The sequence below is a fragment of the Azolla caroliniana genome, unplaced genomic scaffold (genome assembly GCF_043228905.1).
Source record: "Azolla caroliniana isolate FFs.n. ecotype wild unplaced genomic scaffold, voAzoCaro1.0.p SCAF_7, whole genome shotgun sequence".
NCBI classification, from domain to species: Eukaryota; Viridiplantae; Streptophyta; class Polypodiopsida; order Salviniales; family Salviniaceae; genus Azolla; species Azolla caroliniana.
In genome coordinates, this window is record NW_028230442.1 from 278,658 (window position 1) to 296,214 (window position 17,557).

Sequence of the window (17,557 nt, forward strand, 5' to 3'; positions counted from 1 at the left end):
AAGAAGCCAAATGTCATCCGCCCGTCACCACCGCACATCATCACATATCACGTGGACACTAAAGATTATGTATGTATGTATATTATTAACTCTCAAAATCTCCTCCTTAAACCCTAAAGTTACAACTTACAACAAAAAGAAGAAGACCACATCATTTCACCATAATCATCATCATCATCATCATCTTCTTCTTCTTCATTCTTCTTCTGTATGTAAAGACGCTCACTCTCTCTCTCTCTGGGTTGAGCCAGCTATGGCGTGGAGTGCAGCTCTACGACGCGATCCTCCTCTTCCTCCTGCTTCACAAATTCTATCGCCGTTTCCATTCCCCCCTCTTCAATCCTTGAGCACAGATCAGCTACAGAGTGGATCAAGCATCGCAATAGCTGTCATCGACGCAAACGCGCTCATCTCCTCTTCTTCTGTGAGATTGTTTGGTCTCGCAAATCGATTTGTTTCAGTTAGAGAGGTTCTTGAAGAGGTCAGAGATCCTGCTTCTCGCTTCCATCTCGCCTCTCTCCCTTTCAATGTGGAAATTATGGAACCCAGTGACGATTCACTTCGTAAAGGTACGTCTTTTTCCCGGCTGACTTCTGAATCCTTTAGATTTGTTGTGTTTCTATGGTCTCTCTTTCTTATGTCTTTGTATTATCTCTGTGAATTATTAGGTTTTATGATTCTTGCTATTGTACGTCTGTTTATTTGTCTGAATTATTAATTAGGTTTAGTGAACTCTCTGTTTTTTCTGTGAACTTTTTTATGCTGCTTTGTTGGAATGAATTGTTTGTATCTATTATCCATGTGAACGAGTTATATGTATGGAAATATTTTCTGTGATTTATTAAGATTTATTGAAATACTTTTCTAAGTTATTACCATTTATTGGAACTCTTTTTCCTGAATAAATAATGGCTTATTGGATATCATTGCTCCATTTGAATTTCTCTGTAGACATTGGAATTCTTAGCTTCTTTTGTTGGTGTTTGCTAGTAGTCTGATCTACAATGGATGAATATACAGTATTTTGACACTGATTTCTTCATTTTGCAATTGTTTGCATTTTTTTCTGAATGGATTATGGTTATGATATCAGGCTAAACTAAGGTTCTTTTACCTGAATGAATTAGGATTATTTATCCATCTAAATTAAGGTTCTAATATTTGAAATATATTCTAGGTTATTTGTTCTGAATTGCTTATTTGTTCCTGTGATTATTTTATTGCTCATCTGAATAAAAACTAGGTTTCTCTATTTTGATTCTTTGAACTTGCATCTGAATAAATTAGAACTATTTGTAACCAATTTGTGGGAGTTCTAATCCACATTGTTGTGCTCACGTTGGAATTTTGAGTGTTACATATTTATGCTCTCCTGAACTCTTATTGGATTTCTTTGTCACCATGGAAATGATCAAGATTAGCTCATTGTGACCTGAAACTTTTCTATGGCTATTGGATTTATTAGGAATTTTTGGCTGCAATAAAGTACATCTTTAACTTAAAAGTGATTCCTTGTTTTTATGTTTACTTTCTGAGCAACAGTTTCCCAATTTGCGCGAGAGACAGGAGATTTACAGTCGCTATCTGCAGTTGACTTAAAGCTTCTAGCATTGGCGTACATGTTAGAAGAACAATCTCATGGTAGTCTGCACCTTAGATCTAAACCGCCTCCACTTCAAGTGCTTCAAGCTAGCCATTTGAGAGAAAGAGATTTACCTGGATGGGGCTCAAATGTGCAAAATTTAGAAGAATGGGAGGATTTATCACGACAATCAGATTATAATGTGGAGAATCATGATGATTCACACATTTTAGGATTGAAGAAGTTGTCTTTAAACACCTCTCAGCCTGAGAAATGCATTATTACAAATGAACAGAAAGATGTGCATGAGGAAGATCATGAGTCTGTAAATGGAGTGGAATGTAATAAGCAAGAGGCAACACTTTCTAGCTTGCAAAACATGAACGTGGAACCTTCTCTTGTCGGTTTATCATGCAAAGAAAAACTTAATGATGAAGATGATGAATGTGGTGGTCAGCAAAAGGAAGAGGTAGACGAGCGTGATGATGAAGAGTGGCAAAAGACGTTAAGTAGAAGTACTCGGAGAAAGCATGAGAGAAGGGCAGCTAGGGATAGAAGAAAGAACACGTTCGCCTTGAAGGATCCAGAGAGTGTTGACACCGAACAAAAAACGGAAGATCACCTGAGTGGAACTGGATCAGAAAGTAACAAATTTGACCATGGTACAGAAATTTCAGAAACGTTTGTGCATCTGACCATGGATGAACCAGACTCTGAAAGAGCCTGTGCAAATGCATGCGAAGGTGAGCTAGTTGAAGGTTCCATAGTGAATGGAGTGGCTCATATAAAGGATACTGAAGGTGAGGAAGGCAATGAATGTAGTAGTATTGATGATGAACACAACAGCGGAGAAGAACATTCTTCTGTTTATGCTACTGAAAGTGAGGATAGCTGGTTGTTACAACCCCTATCTAATTCCAGCATTGCATGCATTACGGCAGATTTTCCAATGCAGAATGTGCTTCTACAAATTGGTTTGAGAGTCATTTCACCAAATGGTTTGCAGATTCAGAAACTGAATAGGTCTATTTATTGTTTTCTGTTGTTTTTCAAGAAATTACATATTCCTTGCTTCAATGCACTTACCTCTCTCCAAATGAAACATTCACTAAGCTCAAAAATATGGTAAGTGTATCCTTGTTGTGTTAAATCAGAAAAATAATCTGTTAAAAAAAGAAGATAGAAGTAGACAAGGAAAATTCAAGGAGATTAATTGGTTAAAAACTAAATATTAGTATTTGTGGGGAGGGAAAGGCTCAAAAAAGGAAGACGAAATTTCGTTTAGCTAAATATTAGTAAGCTATAGGAAGATAACTTGTGAAAAGAAAGAAATAAATGTAGAGGAAGGAAAGGAATTGGTTAATTGATTATTAAGAATTGCTCAGTAGAGAAAAGGTTGAAAAACAAAGGAAAAAAACAAATAAATGCAGAGGAAGGAAGAATTCAAATAGTTATAATTAAGTATTAATACTCCATTTTATGCATCTGATGCAGATGGGTGCTTAAGTGCGAGGCATGCAGGCATGTCACTTCAGAAGTGGGTCGAATCTTTTGCCCTAAATGTGGGAATGGTGGAACTTTATATAAAGTATCAGTGACAATTGGGTCAAATGGCGTTATACATACAGGGTCCAGAAGGCGTACAAACATTCGTGGAACAAAGGTAAACCGATTTTGTGGTGTTCTCTTATTGACTCAATTATCTATTCTTATCTCTGTAGTAACAAAAATGATGAGGTTTTGATTAAATGTTGGAAAACGATCTTTAGCCATCTTATCGTTACTCTGTTTGTGACATTTCAGTGCTGTTGATTTTCTTCTTGTTAGCTGAATTTTGTGCTTTAATTTGTTCACTTTTCTATTTCTTAGATTGTCTGATTAAGAATCTTAACCTAATCCTTAGTACTGATGGCATGGATGCCATAACATCTAGATTCTAGTTTTTAGCTTGTCACTGTTACTGATATTGTGAATAAGGATGCTGCAGCTTCTATAGTCCACGGTTCACACTATGGACAAAGTAGATTTGTACATATTATAGGTTTTCAATCACATATCGATACCTATTTATGAAATTGGAATGCTGTTGATTTTCTTATTGCTACCTATTGTTTATGCTGCTTAATGTTCTCAACTTTCTCTTGCTTAGATTGTCTGATATAAGAGTCTTCACCCAGTCCTTGGTACTGATCAATAGGTTTTCAATCACATATTGGTACCTATTTGTGAAATCAGAATGCTGTTGATTCTAAAGTTCAAATTCCTCTTTCTTAGACTGTCCAATATAAGAATCTTCACCTAGTCTCGGTACTGATTTCATGAATAAGGATGCTGTAGCATCTATATTCTAGTCTTCAGCTAGTTCTTGGTACTGATGTCACGAGTTAAGGTGCTGTAGCATGTAGATTATACTCCACATTATCTCCAACGTGGTTGACAAAATATGTGGTCCATGCACTGGACTTGTATGTAACATAGGCTTTCAATCACATATACTTTCTTGTTTTTTAACATTAGCTATTTTAAAAATTTTATTTTTATCGTTATGCCTCTTTTGCTTTTCTTATTCTTTTTAACTCCAGACTATTGTAATCCTATTAAAAAATATGTTTAGCCATCTCTATTGTTACTGGATATTTTGCTATCTTTGCATGAGTAAGGATGCTGTAGTATCTAGATTATAGTTGGTACTATGCACACTGGTTGACAAAATCTATGGTGGATGAGGTGTACTTGTATAGGATCGCAATCACAAAATACACATTTCTTGTTTTCTTATTCATTCAGTCACTTGCTAACTTGCAATATATTTCTTTACCTATCTCCATATTAATTGGCTATTTGATCACTTTTTGTCATCGCATTTTCAAACTTTGTACAAAATTCAGTTTTTTGCTGATTTAATGAATCTATATCTATTCTTGAACATTGACATGCATAGGAATGGCATTGCGTTAAATGTGCTTGGCAAAATCGTTATATAAATTTGAATTCTTGAAGTTTTCAATATGGGTTCTTCAGGCTCTGATTTTATTAGCATTGTTTCTTAAGCTAATTCTGTCATTCAATGTTCTGCTTCAGCATATCATGTCTTGTTTTGGTAGCTAATCATAGTTTGTTTTATTGATTGATGTGGCATGAGGTAATATTTGATTTTGGTTGTTTATGTTCTCTTCTTCGTTTCCTCTCTCCCTCCCTCTTGGCTTCTCCATCTTCCTTAGTACATCTGTATATAGTTAGTTAATCAGAGAGTGCATAATTTTTATGTTTTATTTATTTCTATATGTAGAGAGGTAATTATGTATTTAGTGATGCACTAACACATGTATTATGCTTCTCATTTGTTTTTCAGTATTCCTTGCCAATGCCTAAGGGTGGAAGGCAAGGTATCCTGGAGAATCCAATTTTGAGGGAAGATCAATTGCCAAAGAAAATGCTGCACCCAAAGAAGAAAAAATCTCCTCTCCCAGTAAGTTCTTGTTTTAAAACAAAGGTTTTATAGCCAAGATCAATGCAAGTAACGAAGAATTTAGACATTCTATGAAGTTTTTAGGGAGTTTGTATATCCTAAAAACAAATATATGTGTTGAAGTAAGCTGTCGAATTTGTTTAAGTGAATTATTTTTGTGTGCGCGCGTGTAAATGTATGTCCTAAAAATGGATACATGTTCTTTATCCTAAGAACGAATACATGTTGTCAAGAGATGATATATCCATACATGTTCTATGATTCTATATCCTAAGAATGAATACATGTTTTGAAGAGTTGATATATCCGAAGAATGAATGCAAGCTGTGAAGTGTTGATATATTCATAAAATAAGTAATGTGCACGCTCTAAAATGAATAATTGTAATATCCTAAAAATCACTACATGTTCTAAAATGAAAATTTTATACATACTAAACTCAAATGTTCTGAAATGAAGAAGTTAAATATCCTACAAACAGTGCATGTTCTGAGGCGAGTTTGTATATATATCCTTCAACTCAATATATAGTATGAAGAGTATATGCTAGAAATCAATACATACTCAAAAGTAGAGTGTTTCGTATCCTTGAAGTCAATACATATGCGGTAGTGTTCGCATAGTCTAATAATCAGTACGCACACACATATACATACATATATATCCGAAACATGAATACAGGTTCTAGAATGTTTTATATATGTCCCAAAAATTAACAAATGTTCTGAGGATTCTGTTTATTATCCTTTTCCTTAGGAATTTTCTACGATTTCGGAAATCTTTGATGCAAAACGAGTTGGAAATGGAAGCATTCAACCTCCGGTTCGTGAAGCTCTTGCTGTCTTTAGCGGGAAAAGAAACCCTAATGATTGTCGGAGCAAACCAAGACGATAATAAATGTGGGTGTTCCAGCTTATATTTTTTTTCTTTTTGTTTTTCCGCTTTACAAGCAAGGATGAATTGAGCTCCTGGCTTGTGGCTTCATTGTCAAGGACACAGATCACTAGGTATATTAAATATCTTTATACTCAACAAAGAAATAGATTTGTAGACTGATAACGTGGTACTTGCTTGATAGAAGATTTTTGTCTGCAAATATGCAGATTCTGGCTTTTAGATGCTTTTGGAGTTTTATGCTCTTGGTGCATGAAGAGGAAATAGTAAGAGAAACACCACAAATTGATAAGAATAGCAGAAATGTATTTACTTTGTTTGCTGAATATGATGTCCATGATGTGCTTATTTATCTGCAAGAAGGTTGTCTAATAGCTTGAAACTATATATGGTTTTTGTTCAAATTGAAAACTCTATTTGGATCATGGTTACGTCTTTATCATGATCAAAATACTCAGTTCCACAAAGACCAATATATGTGGTATTCCACAAAGACCAATACTTTGCTGGCTGTTCTTGCCGAGAAAACAAATTTGAGAATTATTATCTGTGTGTTCTGGTGATCTCAATAGCATCAGTTGGTTTGAACAGCCTTTTCAATGCTCTGGAAATGGAAGGCCTGCCAGGATGTATACCTGTGAATGCAGTAGGATTCATCAAAAAGAAGAGTTTTGGAAAACAATCTGTCACAAGGACAAGTTTGGAATGTTTTGTGCTCTCCAAGAAAGAACTTGAGTTTTTGCTGAAGAATACATGCTTATAATCTTGTACTTGCGCTAAAAGTTACTGTTTTATTTATTGAATATTGGTGATCTATGAAGCTATGTTTGGTCATTTTTAAAGATATATTCTGAGTAACCCCGTCACTGATCTTAGTTTACCCATTGAGTTAGATGGGCGTGTAGCAACCTTAAATGTATATGTCCAGATTTTAAAGCTGTGAAAAAACATACGTCATACTGCAATCATTCATATCATAGTGATATGATCTAGGAAAGGTGTATTTTCTGTCGAAGTTATATGCACCATTAACATGTCATGAACTTGGATGCATGGGAAGCTATTCATATTGTTTCCAGATAATCCATTTTTTTGAATCATCCTTTCTGGATCCATTCTAGTAAAAGTATATCATTGTAGATTGACATGTCTTTGGTTGGCCACTCAGGTCATCAACTATCTTTTCCATATGATACAAAAATGAAGTAAATTAGTGTTATCTAATAGATTTTGTTGTCTCTTAATGAGCACATCGTCTTATGTTTTCAAGCTTCAAGATCCTTGTAACTTGCAAAGATGTGGATGCACAAATTTGGAGCTTACTAACATGTGTCATGGACTTGTCCATCAGCTTATTAGTAGTATTAAATTTAACGAGGTTTTGGCACTATTTAGATTTTTGTGTTATTTATGGTCAACATTAGAAACATATGCATTTCTTTTCAATAGGGTCACATTCTTGGCCCTACGGGTATTCTAGTTGCCCAACGATCAAGCCCATTATAGTTGATCGACAACTAATCCATAGTGTTCATTGTTGTGATCGCCTTGGCATGCTTCTTGTAATTCTCATGATATTCCAAAGCATGTCTATGCTCTTTTCTTTAAACATTTCTAGTTTGGCAAGTATAAGAGACTTCTTGGTTCCATTTCATCACCTCATCTTGATAAATCTCACATGTAATAGGAAAGAAAAGCAAGAAGCTATAGAATATATGTGATATTTTTTCACACTTAATACAATTATGCAAATTTGGGAGAATTGGTGTGAATGTTCTTACATGGACATTTTGATGTGACAAGTACTATGCCCCACACATATGGTACCTTCTTGTCTCTAATGTTACCGATCAGCGTTCAAAAACAAAAATGTATCTATTACGATTGTGATGCGACCACATATGCCACCTAGCATAGTATTTAAAGAAGTGTAGTGTAGCCCAATTTAGCATCAACCCCAACAAACGCGTGTGTGTGATTAGATATGGGCCCAGTTTGGTTTTGGTTTGGTTCAGTTTCTTGGCCATGAAACCAAACTAAACTATTAATGCAAATTGTGATATGCAATGGGATGTAGTTAGGCCACTTCACTAGCAAGAATGTCCTTACATCAACCTTAGCAAGGTTAAAGCTAGAATGGTACTCGCCCATTTTACACAGAAACAAGGAACGCTTAGGAAGATGATCTATAAGATGAATAATGTCAAGCCCTAACTGTTTGGTAGAATTTCACATTTCATGCTAGAGGCTGAATTCTAATTTGTAACCTTCCACAACTGAGGGTATGTGTCGCCCCATCGATCTAATTCCATATGCCATCGACAATGTCCCAACCATTGCTCCATCACCCTGGATACCTCTATAAGTCGTCACACTAACTTAATTCTTTCTAGAGGTACCAAAGGTCATTGATTCCCCCATTGATGCCAGATGAAGATGTAGACGATGAAGTGATCCTGAGTATACCGGTCAAGCTCTTGTCCCCCTATTTTAGTCCCATGCCCTACGCTACCTTACTAAATTTGTTTGCAAAATTTGTTGTTCTATGTGCATGTTGTTGTAGTAGTGTTGGCTGAAAATGAGATAGGGACCTACCAAAACTTGTATAAAATTTGATCGAAGGGCACACAATTGTAGTAGTATAACAACATTAACAAACACAATATAGTTTTGATAGGATCCACCCAATATAAAGAGTGGAAGAGCATTTATTAGGCCAAAAACTACCAAAGGCACATTTCTTCTTACAGTCACCCATTTCCAAGGTCACTCAATAGTTTTGTAGCATCCCCACTTCCATTGTTAAACACTCCCTTCACTCAGGAACTTAATATAGTGTTTCTAGATGGCTACGCTTTTACGAGAGTAAAAACATTTCTTGCAGCAATAACAAATATAACAAGAAGAATATGTTTATAGTTGGGAGATTGATGTAAATGTTGCAACTTGCACCATTTTTTGAGAGCCAAGGAAATATTCATACTAACAGTAATTTGTTTAGAGGGAGATTAATGGTTGCACATTAATCTAGGACCATAATTTTCTATATACACTTCTTGACCAAAGGCACTCCTCCATTATGTAATCAACCGTAAACTTTAAACTAATTAACTTTTGATGAGCCATAGAGAGAGGGAGAGAGAGAAAGAAAGATATGTTAACGTCTTCTAAGACCAAAATTTGTGACTTGTGAAACAATTGGTTACAACAAAATGGGATGTATACCCAATCATCAAAATTAAAATTAAAATAAACGTAGGTAAAAGAGTTGTGGTATTGTACGAAAGATGTTATGGTGTAACATATTCTATAATGGAAATGGTTATGTGCTAGGCCTAATTTCATTTCCATCCGATTATCTCGAAAAGAAGCGTAAAGGTCATATGGTTTTGATGTGGGTATGGCTCGTGGTCATGATGTAAAAGGTATCCTTGCCATAGCTTTTAGGCGGTGTAACTCGCGTTCTATTATTGTCTTAATTGATTCTACATGAGTGAATTTGAGGCCCAATATCTTAGGGTGTTTGGTTGCTCTTTGGTTTTCTGCTGAAGTGAGGGAGAGGCCAAGGTGCAGGAGTGTCCATGGTCATCATTCCCTCTTGCTTGAAAATTTTCGAGAGAGAGGTTTGAGAAAAACCTCTAGCATTAGGATAGTGAACATTGAAGAGATCAAAGAAGATTGTCCAAAAGATAAAAAATGACTTAGGATACCAGAGGGATCTCTCTTTTGTTTCCTTCTCCCTTGTTGCCTTTGGTCACTTCTTCCCTTCTTCCTTGGTTAACCAATATCCTTACGTATGTGTTGTGGTGTATGGGGGTGTCTTGCACAACAAGTGGTTAAGAATCATTGATTGGAGGTTGAATGTATAATTTGGTAAGCAAGTGACATGTTAAATGACTTTATTATCACTCACCAATAAATGAGTACGTAGTGGAATGAGGATTGATGCTTCATTATTTCTTGTTTAAGTGAATTTGTGAATGTTTGTTTATGCAAACTACTCGACAAGTACATATATCGGTTAGATATGCATATAAGTGAAATGAGGGAGATTCATATGAGCAACATGGTGGTCAAGTTGTGAAGTTTTGGTGGTTGATCAAACGTAGGCATGGAGCAACCCTACCTCCTATTCTATCAATGACATATTTGTTCATGGGCCTAAAACAATCAACAAGCTTCATTTTTCATCAAAAAATAAATTCTCACATGTAGTAATATCATATTTCGATATGCTTGATCCAACAATGGACATTGAATTCTTTACAAAATCAATGTGGCTTTGTTTGTAGCTTGTTATTTTGATTTAGGATGTGTCAACGATTGTAATACAATTTGGAGAGGAGAATGAGACACTTGGTTTCTTCTTAGAAATATCTCGGACTTAGGATCAAAACCAAAAATTGGAAGTAGACCTTTTCTTAAAATGTATACCCATGAGGTTAGCCTAATTGAATTTAATGTTATTGACAAGCTTTTTCCTTGCATATTTGACGAATGTTATATGTTGATCAAAAGCCATGTATTGGATCAACACAATATTGAAATTAAATCGAGTATACATGGATTCGTGCTCAAGTTAGAGATATTTGAGCTAATAAAGAACTTAAATTGTGATCATGTGTGGATCTAAGATTGTTTCAAGTAGTTAAATGTAGATATGTCCATTAAGAAATCAGTTGGAGAAAGGGTATCCACAATCAAGGTGTTAATATCATGAAGATGGACCACTAAAATTTGTGAAGGGACATTGTCCACACATTCTTTGGATAATTCGGCGAGGTCTTTTAAAGGGTGGTCATGGATAGGCTAGTTACGACAAACGCTTACAACATGGATTCCAAAAGCATTGAATGGGGGCAAAGGTTGCCAATACTGTAAACGATGGTAAAATGAATTGAGTGTCTAGGGTGGGCCAAAGGTAATTACTAATAATGAATAGTAGTGATGGGAAGAAAAGAAGAAAGAACATTTTGGGTTGTAGTAGTAGAAGGAGGAGCAAGGAGGAGCCATGTAGAAAAAGAGGGGGGAAACGGAGCAAATGGAAAAGGAGGAGGACGGGGATCACACAAGTCACTATCACTTATCATGAGCGAGCAAGCGAGCGAGTAATAGTGATCCATCCCAATGCCAATGCCAATTCCATCACCCAATCCTAATCTAATCAACCGAAAACCAAACCGTAAAGAAGTCCTCGTCCGCCTCCTATTGTTATTGTTATTGTTATTATTATTATTATGATGATGATGATGATGATGTGATGTGATGTGCATATGTGTCGTGTGTGTAGGAGGTAGGTGGGTAATATAACTTTTATGTATAAGAAGAATTTTCCCAACATATGTGTGTCTGTGTGTGATAGATTTGGATAAAGCTGAAAGGTTTGTGAGGGGCTATTAAAAAAGGCCTTACCACACATGTAGATAATGCTTTATTATTATTATTATTATTATTATTATTGTGGTGGTCACTTGGTGGTGGGGGGACGCGGAGATCAAACAGGAGGAGGAGATAAAGTAAAATGAAATGTATTTTAGTATGACCCATGCACATACATACATACATACATACATACATACATACATACATACATACATACAATACAATACAATACAATACAATACAATACAATACAATACAATACATGAATGCATGCATGCACTTACTACTGCCTGATCATCACCAGAATATTACATACATACATACATACATACATACTGATACATAGCCATCCATCAGCAGCAGTGATGAGTAAAGAAAAGTGAAGTACGTACCTCCACAACATAACATAACATAACATTACATAACCATCACCTTCTTCTAATTTATATTATTCTATATATGTATATATAATCCAATTATCACCCCCCAACACACACATACATACACACAACCATTGTCTGCAGTGTTTGTGTGTGTATATATATATATACATATACACAGATAGAGAGTAACAGACAGTAACCTCCGACTCCTTCACATACTCAAACTCATACAGTATACTTAATACTGATATTGATTTAGAGTCGGAATGGCTACTGCTGCGCCTAGCTGCTGCTCTGCTTATACCACTACCACCTGTACGCCTGTCTCCCTTCCTAAATTTTTTATACATACATACATTATACATACATATATATTCTTGCTCTTCACTCCACCCATCACCCCCTGCGATCATTATTTATTATTATAAGTAGCTAATACATTTCTTAATTCTATACAAGTAATTTACTTACTTACTAATACTTACTTACTTACTTATCAACAGATCAGGCATCAATCATTTTGTATTGCTACTTGCATATAACAGGCCCTTTCTCATGACTTGAATGTTAAAATATGTGTTTTGTCTCACTTCTGTAATTAAACAGATTGTCTGATATAAATTGTGGTGCTTGAAATGAATAAATAACGCAGACAACAAGGTCTCATCACGGCCTACTAATAATGTAATGGGGATGTCCATGATCAACTCTCATGTTAAGAATATCAGAGGAGGAGGAGATCATGACGGCAAACCAGTATTGAAGGTGAAGGCAGTAGTTACACAACTGCATAGTATTAATTATCGTGCTAATCAATCAATTTATGTAATCCATCAGTCCAACTAGCTAAATTTATATATATATTACTGTCTCTGTATTGACAATTAGCTCCCATGTTCACTGTCCCGCACTTCTCGTGACAGCTGCCATTTCCTACATTTTGACACAATAGGGGTAATTATAATCCGCAATATAGCATAGGCAATAGTAGTAATGACCAGAAAAGCAGATATTCAGATTAACTAAGTCTTAGCGCATATCATGTTGATAATTAAAGGAAGTTATTTTCAGACAATGTATTTAAAGGATTGTAATGTTCTGTTGCATTACCACGGTCAAATGGAAATAACTCTTTTTTCATGATAATTGTGAAACAGGCTGAGAGAATCAACACCAAAGTTTTCCATGAGTGCAATGCCGATGGTCTTTATACATCCAAGTCTCTTTCTCTCTCTACTATTCTACATACATACTTTCTACATATTTAGTGGTACATGAGGCTAATATAGAGGTCTTAAATATTTTGCAGGCAAAGCTTTCGAGGAGCCATGACCACTGCAGCAACCATTGTGTCCGAACCACAAACTGCTGTTGCAGATCCTGCTCTCGAGAAGATTAAAACAGGCTTCCTTAAATTCAAGGATTATTACAAGTGAGATTCACTTACTTAATCCAAATGTTGTACCATGTTGATACATAGATAGATTTATAGATAGATAAGGTAGGGCCTATAGTCCTCTGCTAGGATCAAACATAGGTTCTTCCAATTTAAATATGACTGTGATGCTATGGTGTAAAACCACCAGGCCAACAGCTAGAGATACAAGAAAATGTTGGATAGTCTATAGAGATCGTTCAGGCAGATTTACGTTAAATCTCAACTTAAATCTAGTTTACACCATTAGATAACAACGTAACCGTAGATCTATGAAAAATAGGCTACACATTTCCTAAGGCTACTCCTTGTTTGGATACAGCCTCTGTGTATACACACACATTTAATGTGGGTGAGCCAAAGAAGGTGGAAATTGGTGTGGAAAGCGTTGTGTCCACATTGCATCTCTAGTTGAACCCTTTTCTGAGAGCTTGTCTTTTGTTCATCTTTTAGACTGTGGTGCTATTATCTATATAGCATCCCAAAGGTTTGACTGTTAGCTGTTGTACCCTGTTCATGTCGTTCATTATTACCTGGTATATACATATACATATGTATTCATACATGGATAAAGAGAAATAATGTGTGTGTGTGGGTGTGTGCGCGCGCGTGCGCGGAGAGAGAGATTGCCGATTCTTTCTTCGCCATGAGTAATGATTCGGTTTTTGTCTATTACATTACATTATATAGAGGGAAATTGCTGAACATGGTGGACAAGATGTCGGAGGTGGAGGTGGATATGGAGGAGGTGGAGATGGAGATGGAGATGGAGACTGAGGTGGAGGTGGAGGTGGAGGTGGAGGTGGAGATGGAGGTGGAGATGCAGGCGGAGATGGAGATGGAGATGGAGATGGTATGATTATTATATGATGTGTTTGTGGTTCACAATGGGCGGCCAAATAGCTATGTGGGACACCCAAGATGGGTATGGGTTGCAAGGGAGTGAGTGAGCTCTGTTAAAATTATCCAGAGTCACGGCTCATGCATGCACCTTTCTTGAGGTTGCTTTGAGCCTATAATGATGTGCATATGTGGAAGGTGGGTGATTTGGGTGATTGTTCTAAGAATATCAAAAAAAGGGGTCCTCGCTCAAGAACAATATGGAACACTTTAATGTGTGGTCGACGCATGAGGCGGTAGCACATTGTGGTAAACAAAGGTGGATGGGTTTGGTTTGGATGATACTTACATATATATACTCTACTCTACATATAGAGACTTGCATGGATGGGTTTGGAATCTGGATGATACTTACATATATATACTCTACTCTACATATAGAGACTTGGATGGATGGGTTTCGATGAGATTGGTACTTAATTCTATATCCACAATGAGAAACTTACCCATTGAGTGATTCAATCTTTGTCATAGTTTTATATAGGATAAGACATTACTAAAGGAAATAAAAGAGACTAGGGATAGTTTGTGAGCTTTGTGTAGAGCAAGAGATAATATTTTTGTAAAGTACTCTTGTTTTGGTGGGGGATATGCCATACAAGGCCCTAGAGGAAGAGGAATTGCAACTATATGTAGGAGAAGCAAAACTTGGTGCAACAAATAAATGTTCCATGTGTCAACGACTTCTAATGTCACATCACATTTTGCTTTATTAAATCTTACAGGCAAGAGAAAGAAACATTTAAGCAACTTGCCGAAGGCCAATCTCCCCCGGTAAATGCAAAACACGTAATTTGGTTTCCTTTCTTAAATTTGTGAATTGAATGGAACTAAAATTGCTCTTCTATTATTTTTTATAGTTCATGATCATTTCATGTGCGGACTCAAGAGTTGACCCATGCAAGATATTGGGTCTAGACCTTGGTGAGGCTTTTGTGGTCCGCAATGTTGCAAATTTAGTTCCAGCTTACACAGCGGTTTGTAACCTTCTGCCATATATATTTTACAGTTAGCATATTACTCAAAGTTTGACAATATTCTATTATGATTACGTGTAGGGTTCTTGTTCCTCAACAGCTTCTGCCATTGAATATGCAGTATTGCATTTGAAGGTGAGCACTTTTAATCATCCTAAGTAAATAATGTGTTGTGTCATTTCTACTTAATTTCTTGATGGATGGACATATTGTTCCCACTCATGGCAAATGAGGCACACCAAGTAAAATGGTCTAGGTGTGAACCGCACATACTTTAAGCTACATGATATAGGTTTCCTCTTACATAATGGCATATAGATATTCCCTACATTTGCAAGTTGGAATCCATAAATGCCTTGCATCCCACTAGAATGGATATCCATTTCAGTGTTTGGGCACCTTTAAATTAGTATATTGTTTCTTGATATAAACTGAATGGAAATGTAGGTGAAACACCTTATGGTCATTGGACATAGCCGATGTGGTGGCATTAAAGCTTTGATGGGAATGAAAGAAGATGGATCGAACAAATTTAGGTTGGTATCTTTTTTATTATTATCAAAATTCTAATTGATTAGCTAGAGTCTTGGATATATAACTTGGGTTTTTAAATTGTTATGGTTAGTGAGTTCATCGAAGATTGGATTGTGGTTGGTAAAGGTGCTTCTGGCAAGGTGAAAAACATACGCCCCGATGCCTCCTTTGAGGAGCAATGCACTCAGTGCGAGAAGGTGAGCATATGATGAAATTGCTTACTCAAGTGTGTCGTACATAACTATCTTATTTTACCAGACGGAACATTACGCCCGAGTTTTCTAAACCACCATATTTCCACTATAGTTTTTAGGATTAATGGTTAGAGAATACACAATGAATCCTTATGCATATGTCAAACCTAAACATCATCCATTATTAAGTTCTAGCTTGTAGTGATTTCGCAAAGGTGACTCTAATATACATGCTCTTTACTGATGCCTTTTATAGGGAAATATGATTATTACTTTAGGTTAGCTTATTTGAGATTTCTATCAAACCATCTTATAAAGATATGCATATCAAAATTAGACTTGTTTGACGATTGAGGCACGCCCCTTTTCTTTGAAAGTTTGCTCTTCTCTTAAATCGATCACTCCATGTCGAAATGCAGGAAGCGGTCAATCATTCCTTGTGGAATTGCCTTTCATTTCCATTTGTGAGAGACAAAGTTGAGAAGGGAGAGTTATCCCTCCACGGGGCCTATTATGACTTTGTGAATGGCTCATTTGAAAGATGGAACTTGGGCTTCACGAAGGTGGTAGAGTCAGAAAAGTTGGAATGACCTTACTATTCATGTCTGTATATCAAGAAATAAAACCAAGTTATGGCACTATGTACATTAGGCCATAACATTGTATGTGCATATAAATACAAGTGCCTAACTCTTTTCAAGAGGACAAGTGTACCCTTGAATTGAGAAGCATTTCTTGGCTCTTATAAAAGGGCCATCAAATTTCTTCAATTTCCTACCACAACTTTGCAAGTGGTTTTCCATCCTTGTATTTATGCCATTTGTAAGAGTTTTTTGGGTTAATGTCAAATGATCATCCTTTTTTCAAAACCCTAAATTGTTGCTTACTAAAAGAAAAAACATTTGCAAGTGTACATATAGGACTTGAGAATTACATATTAATAATATTACTCTTACATTTATGTTCTCTACTTCCTTGCACTTTGTAATGGGAACACATGACATTGTATTTCAACTACAATCATGAGTTGGGGGTTTGAAAGTTTGAATTAGAATATATGGCATGATGGGGTTAGTAGTGGTAGGATGGAAAAATATGCATTTCAGAAAAGGATGATGCATGAAAAAGAAGGGATCCACATAAAAAAGATTACTTGTAGAGTTTAAGGGTGACTAAATTAATTTAATTGATGGAGAAGAGCAATGTTGTCTTTTAGGGTTGGACATGGACTAATAATGTTGGAAGAAGAAGAAATAGAGGTGGAAAACCTAAGGCAATAACTAAATAAATCAAATTGTTATAAATTAAGTTTTTTTTCATCCATTCTAGCTAAACACATCTAGAATCCATAAAATATTAACTTTGAGTTTTGAGATGAGTTTGAAGTTTAGGGATTATGGAACCCAAGTTTGAACCCCTTTTAAGCCATGTCCAACAACTAACTAATAAAAGCGAACGTATTTTGAATTCATCTTGAAGGCACCCACCCTCCAATCAACCAAATAAAACCGAACATATGTTGACGTAATGAACAATCATATTTCACTTCCCAAAGCATTATCCAGCAATCAATAAAAATTGAATCACAAACCGATCATATTCCACCCTCCTAAAACATTCTCCAACAAAAGGGCATGTTTCTTCATTGAAGACCTATCCGATTCATCCCCCAAAGCACACTTTGACAAACCAAATAAAAGTGAACATATTATGAATTGAAGAAGGCTAGTCATATTTGATGTAGATAGTATCGGATCAGCCAAATCACATTCTATAGCTACAAGGTTTCACACCCATGCTAGCCACA

The 17,557-nt window shown here is 36.0% G+C and overlaps 2 protein-coding genes across 2 annotated transcripts; both read left to right on the plus strand.

The window, feature by feature from the left end:
- The first annotated feature begins 200 nt into the window (after positions 1-200).
- Positions 201-6,271, plus strand: LOC147861394 (RNA-binding NOB1-like protein). The gene is made up of 5 exons (XM_087322337.1): positions 201-569; positions 1,543-2,605; positions 3,077-3,245; positions 4,935-5,051; positions 5,808-6,271. The coding sequence occupies exons 1-5, from the start codon at positions 254-256 to the stop codon at positions 5,943-5,945; spliced, it is 1,803 nt and encodes a 600-aa protein (XP_087178463.1). The 5' UTR covers positions 201-253; the 3' UTR covers positions 5,946-6,271.
- A 6,091-nt stretch (positions 6,272-12,362) lies between these two features.
- Positions 12,363-16,619, plus strand: LOC147861395 (carbonic anhydrase 2-like). Its single transcript, XM_087322358.1, has 9 exons — positions 12,363-12,475; positions 12,868-12,929; positions 13,020-13,142; positions 14,771-14,819; positions 14,906-15,022; positions 15,104-15,157; positions 15,470-15,558; positions 15,648-15,753; positions 16,170-16,619. The coding sequence occupies exons 1-9, from the start codon at positions 12,398-12,400 to the stop codon at positions 16,338-16,340; spliced, it is 849 nt and encodes a 282-aa protein (XP_087178484.1). The 5' UTR covers positions 12,363-12,397; the 3' UTR covers positions 16,341-16,619.
- The last annotated feature ends 938 nt before the right edge of the window (positions 16,620-17,557 follow it).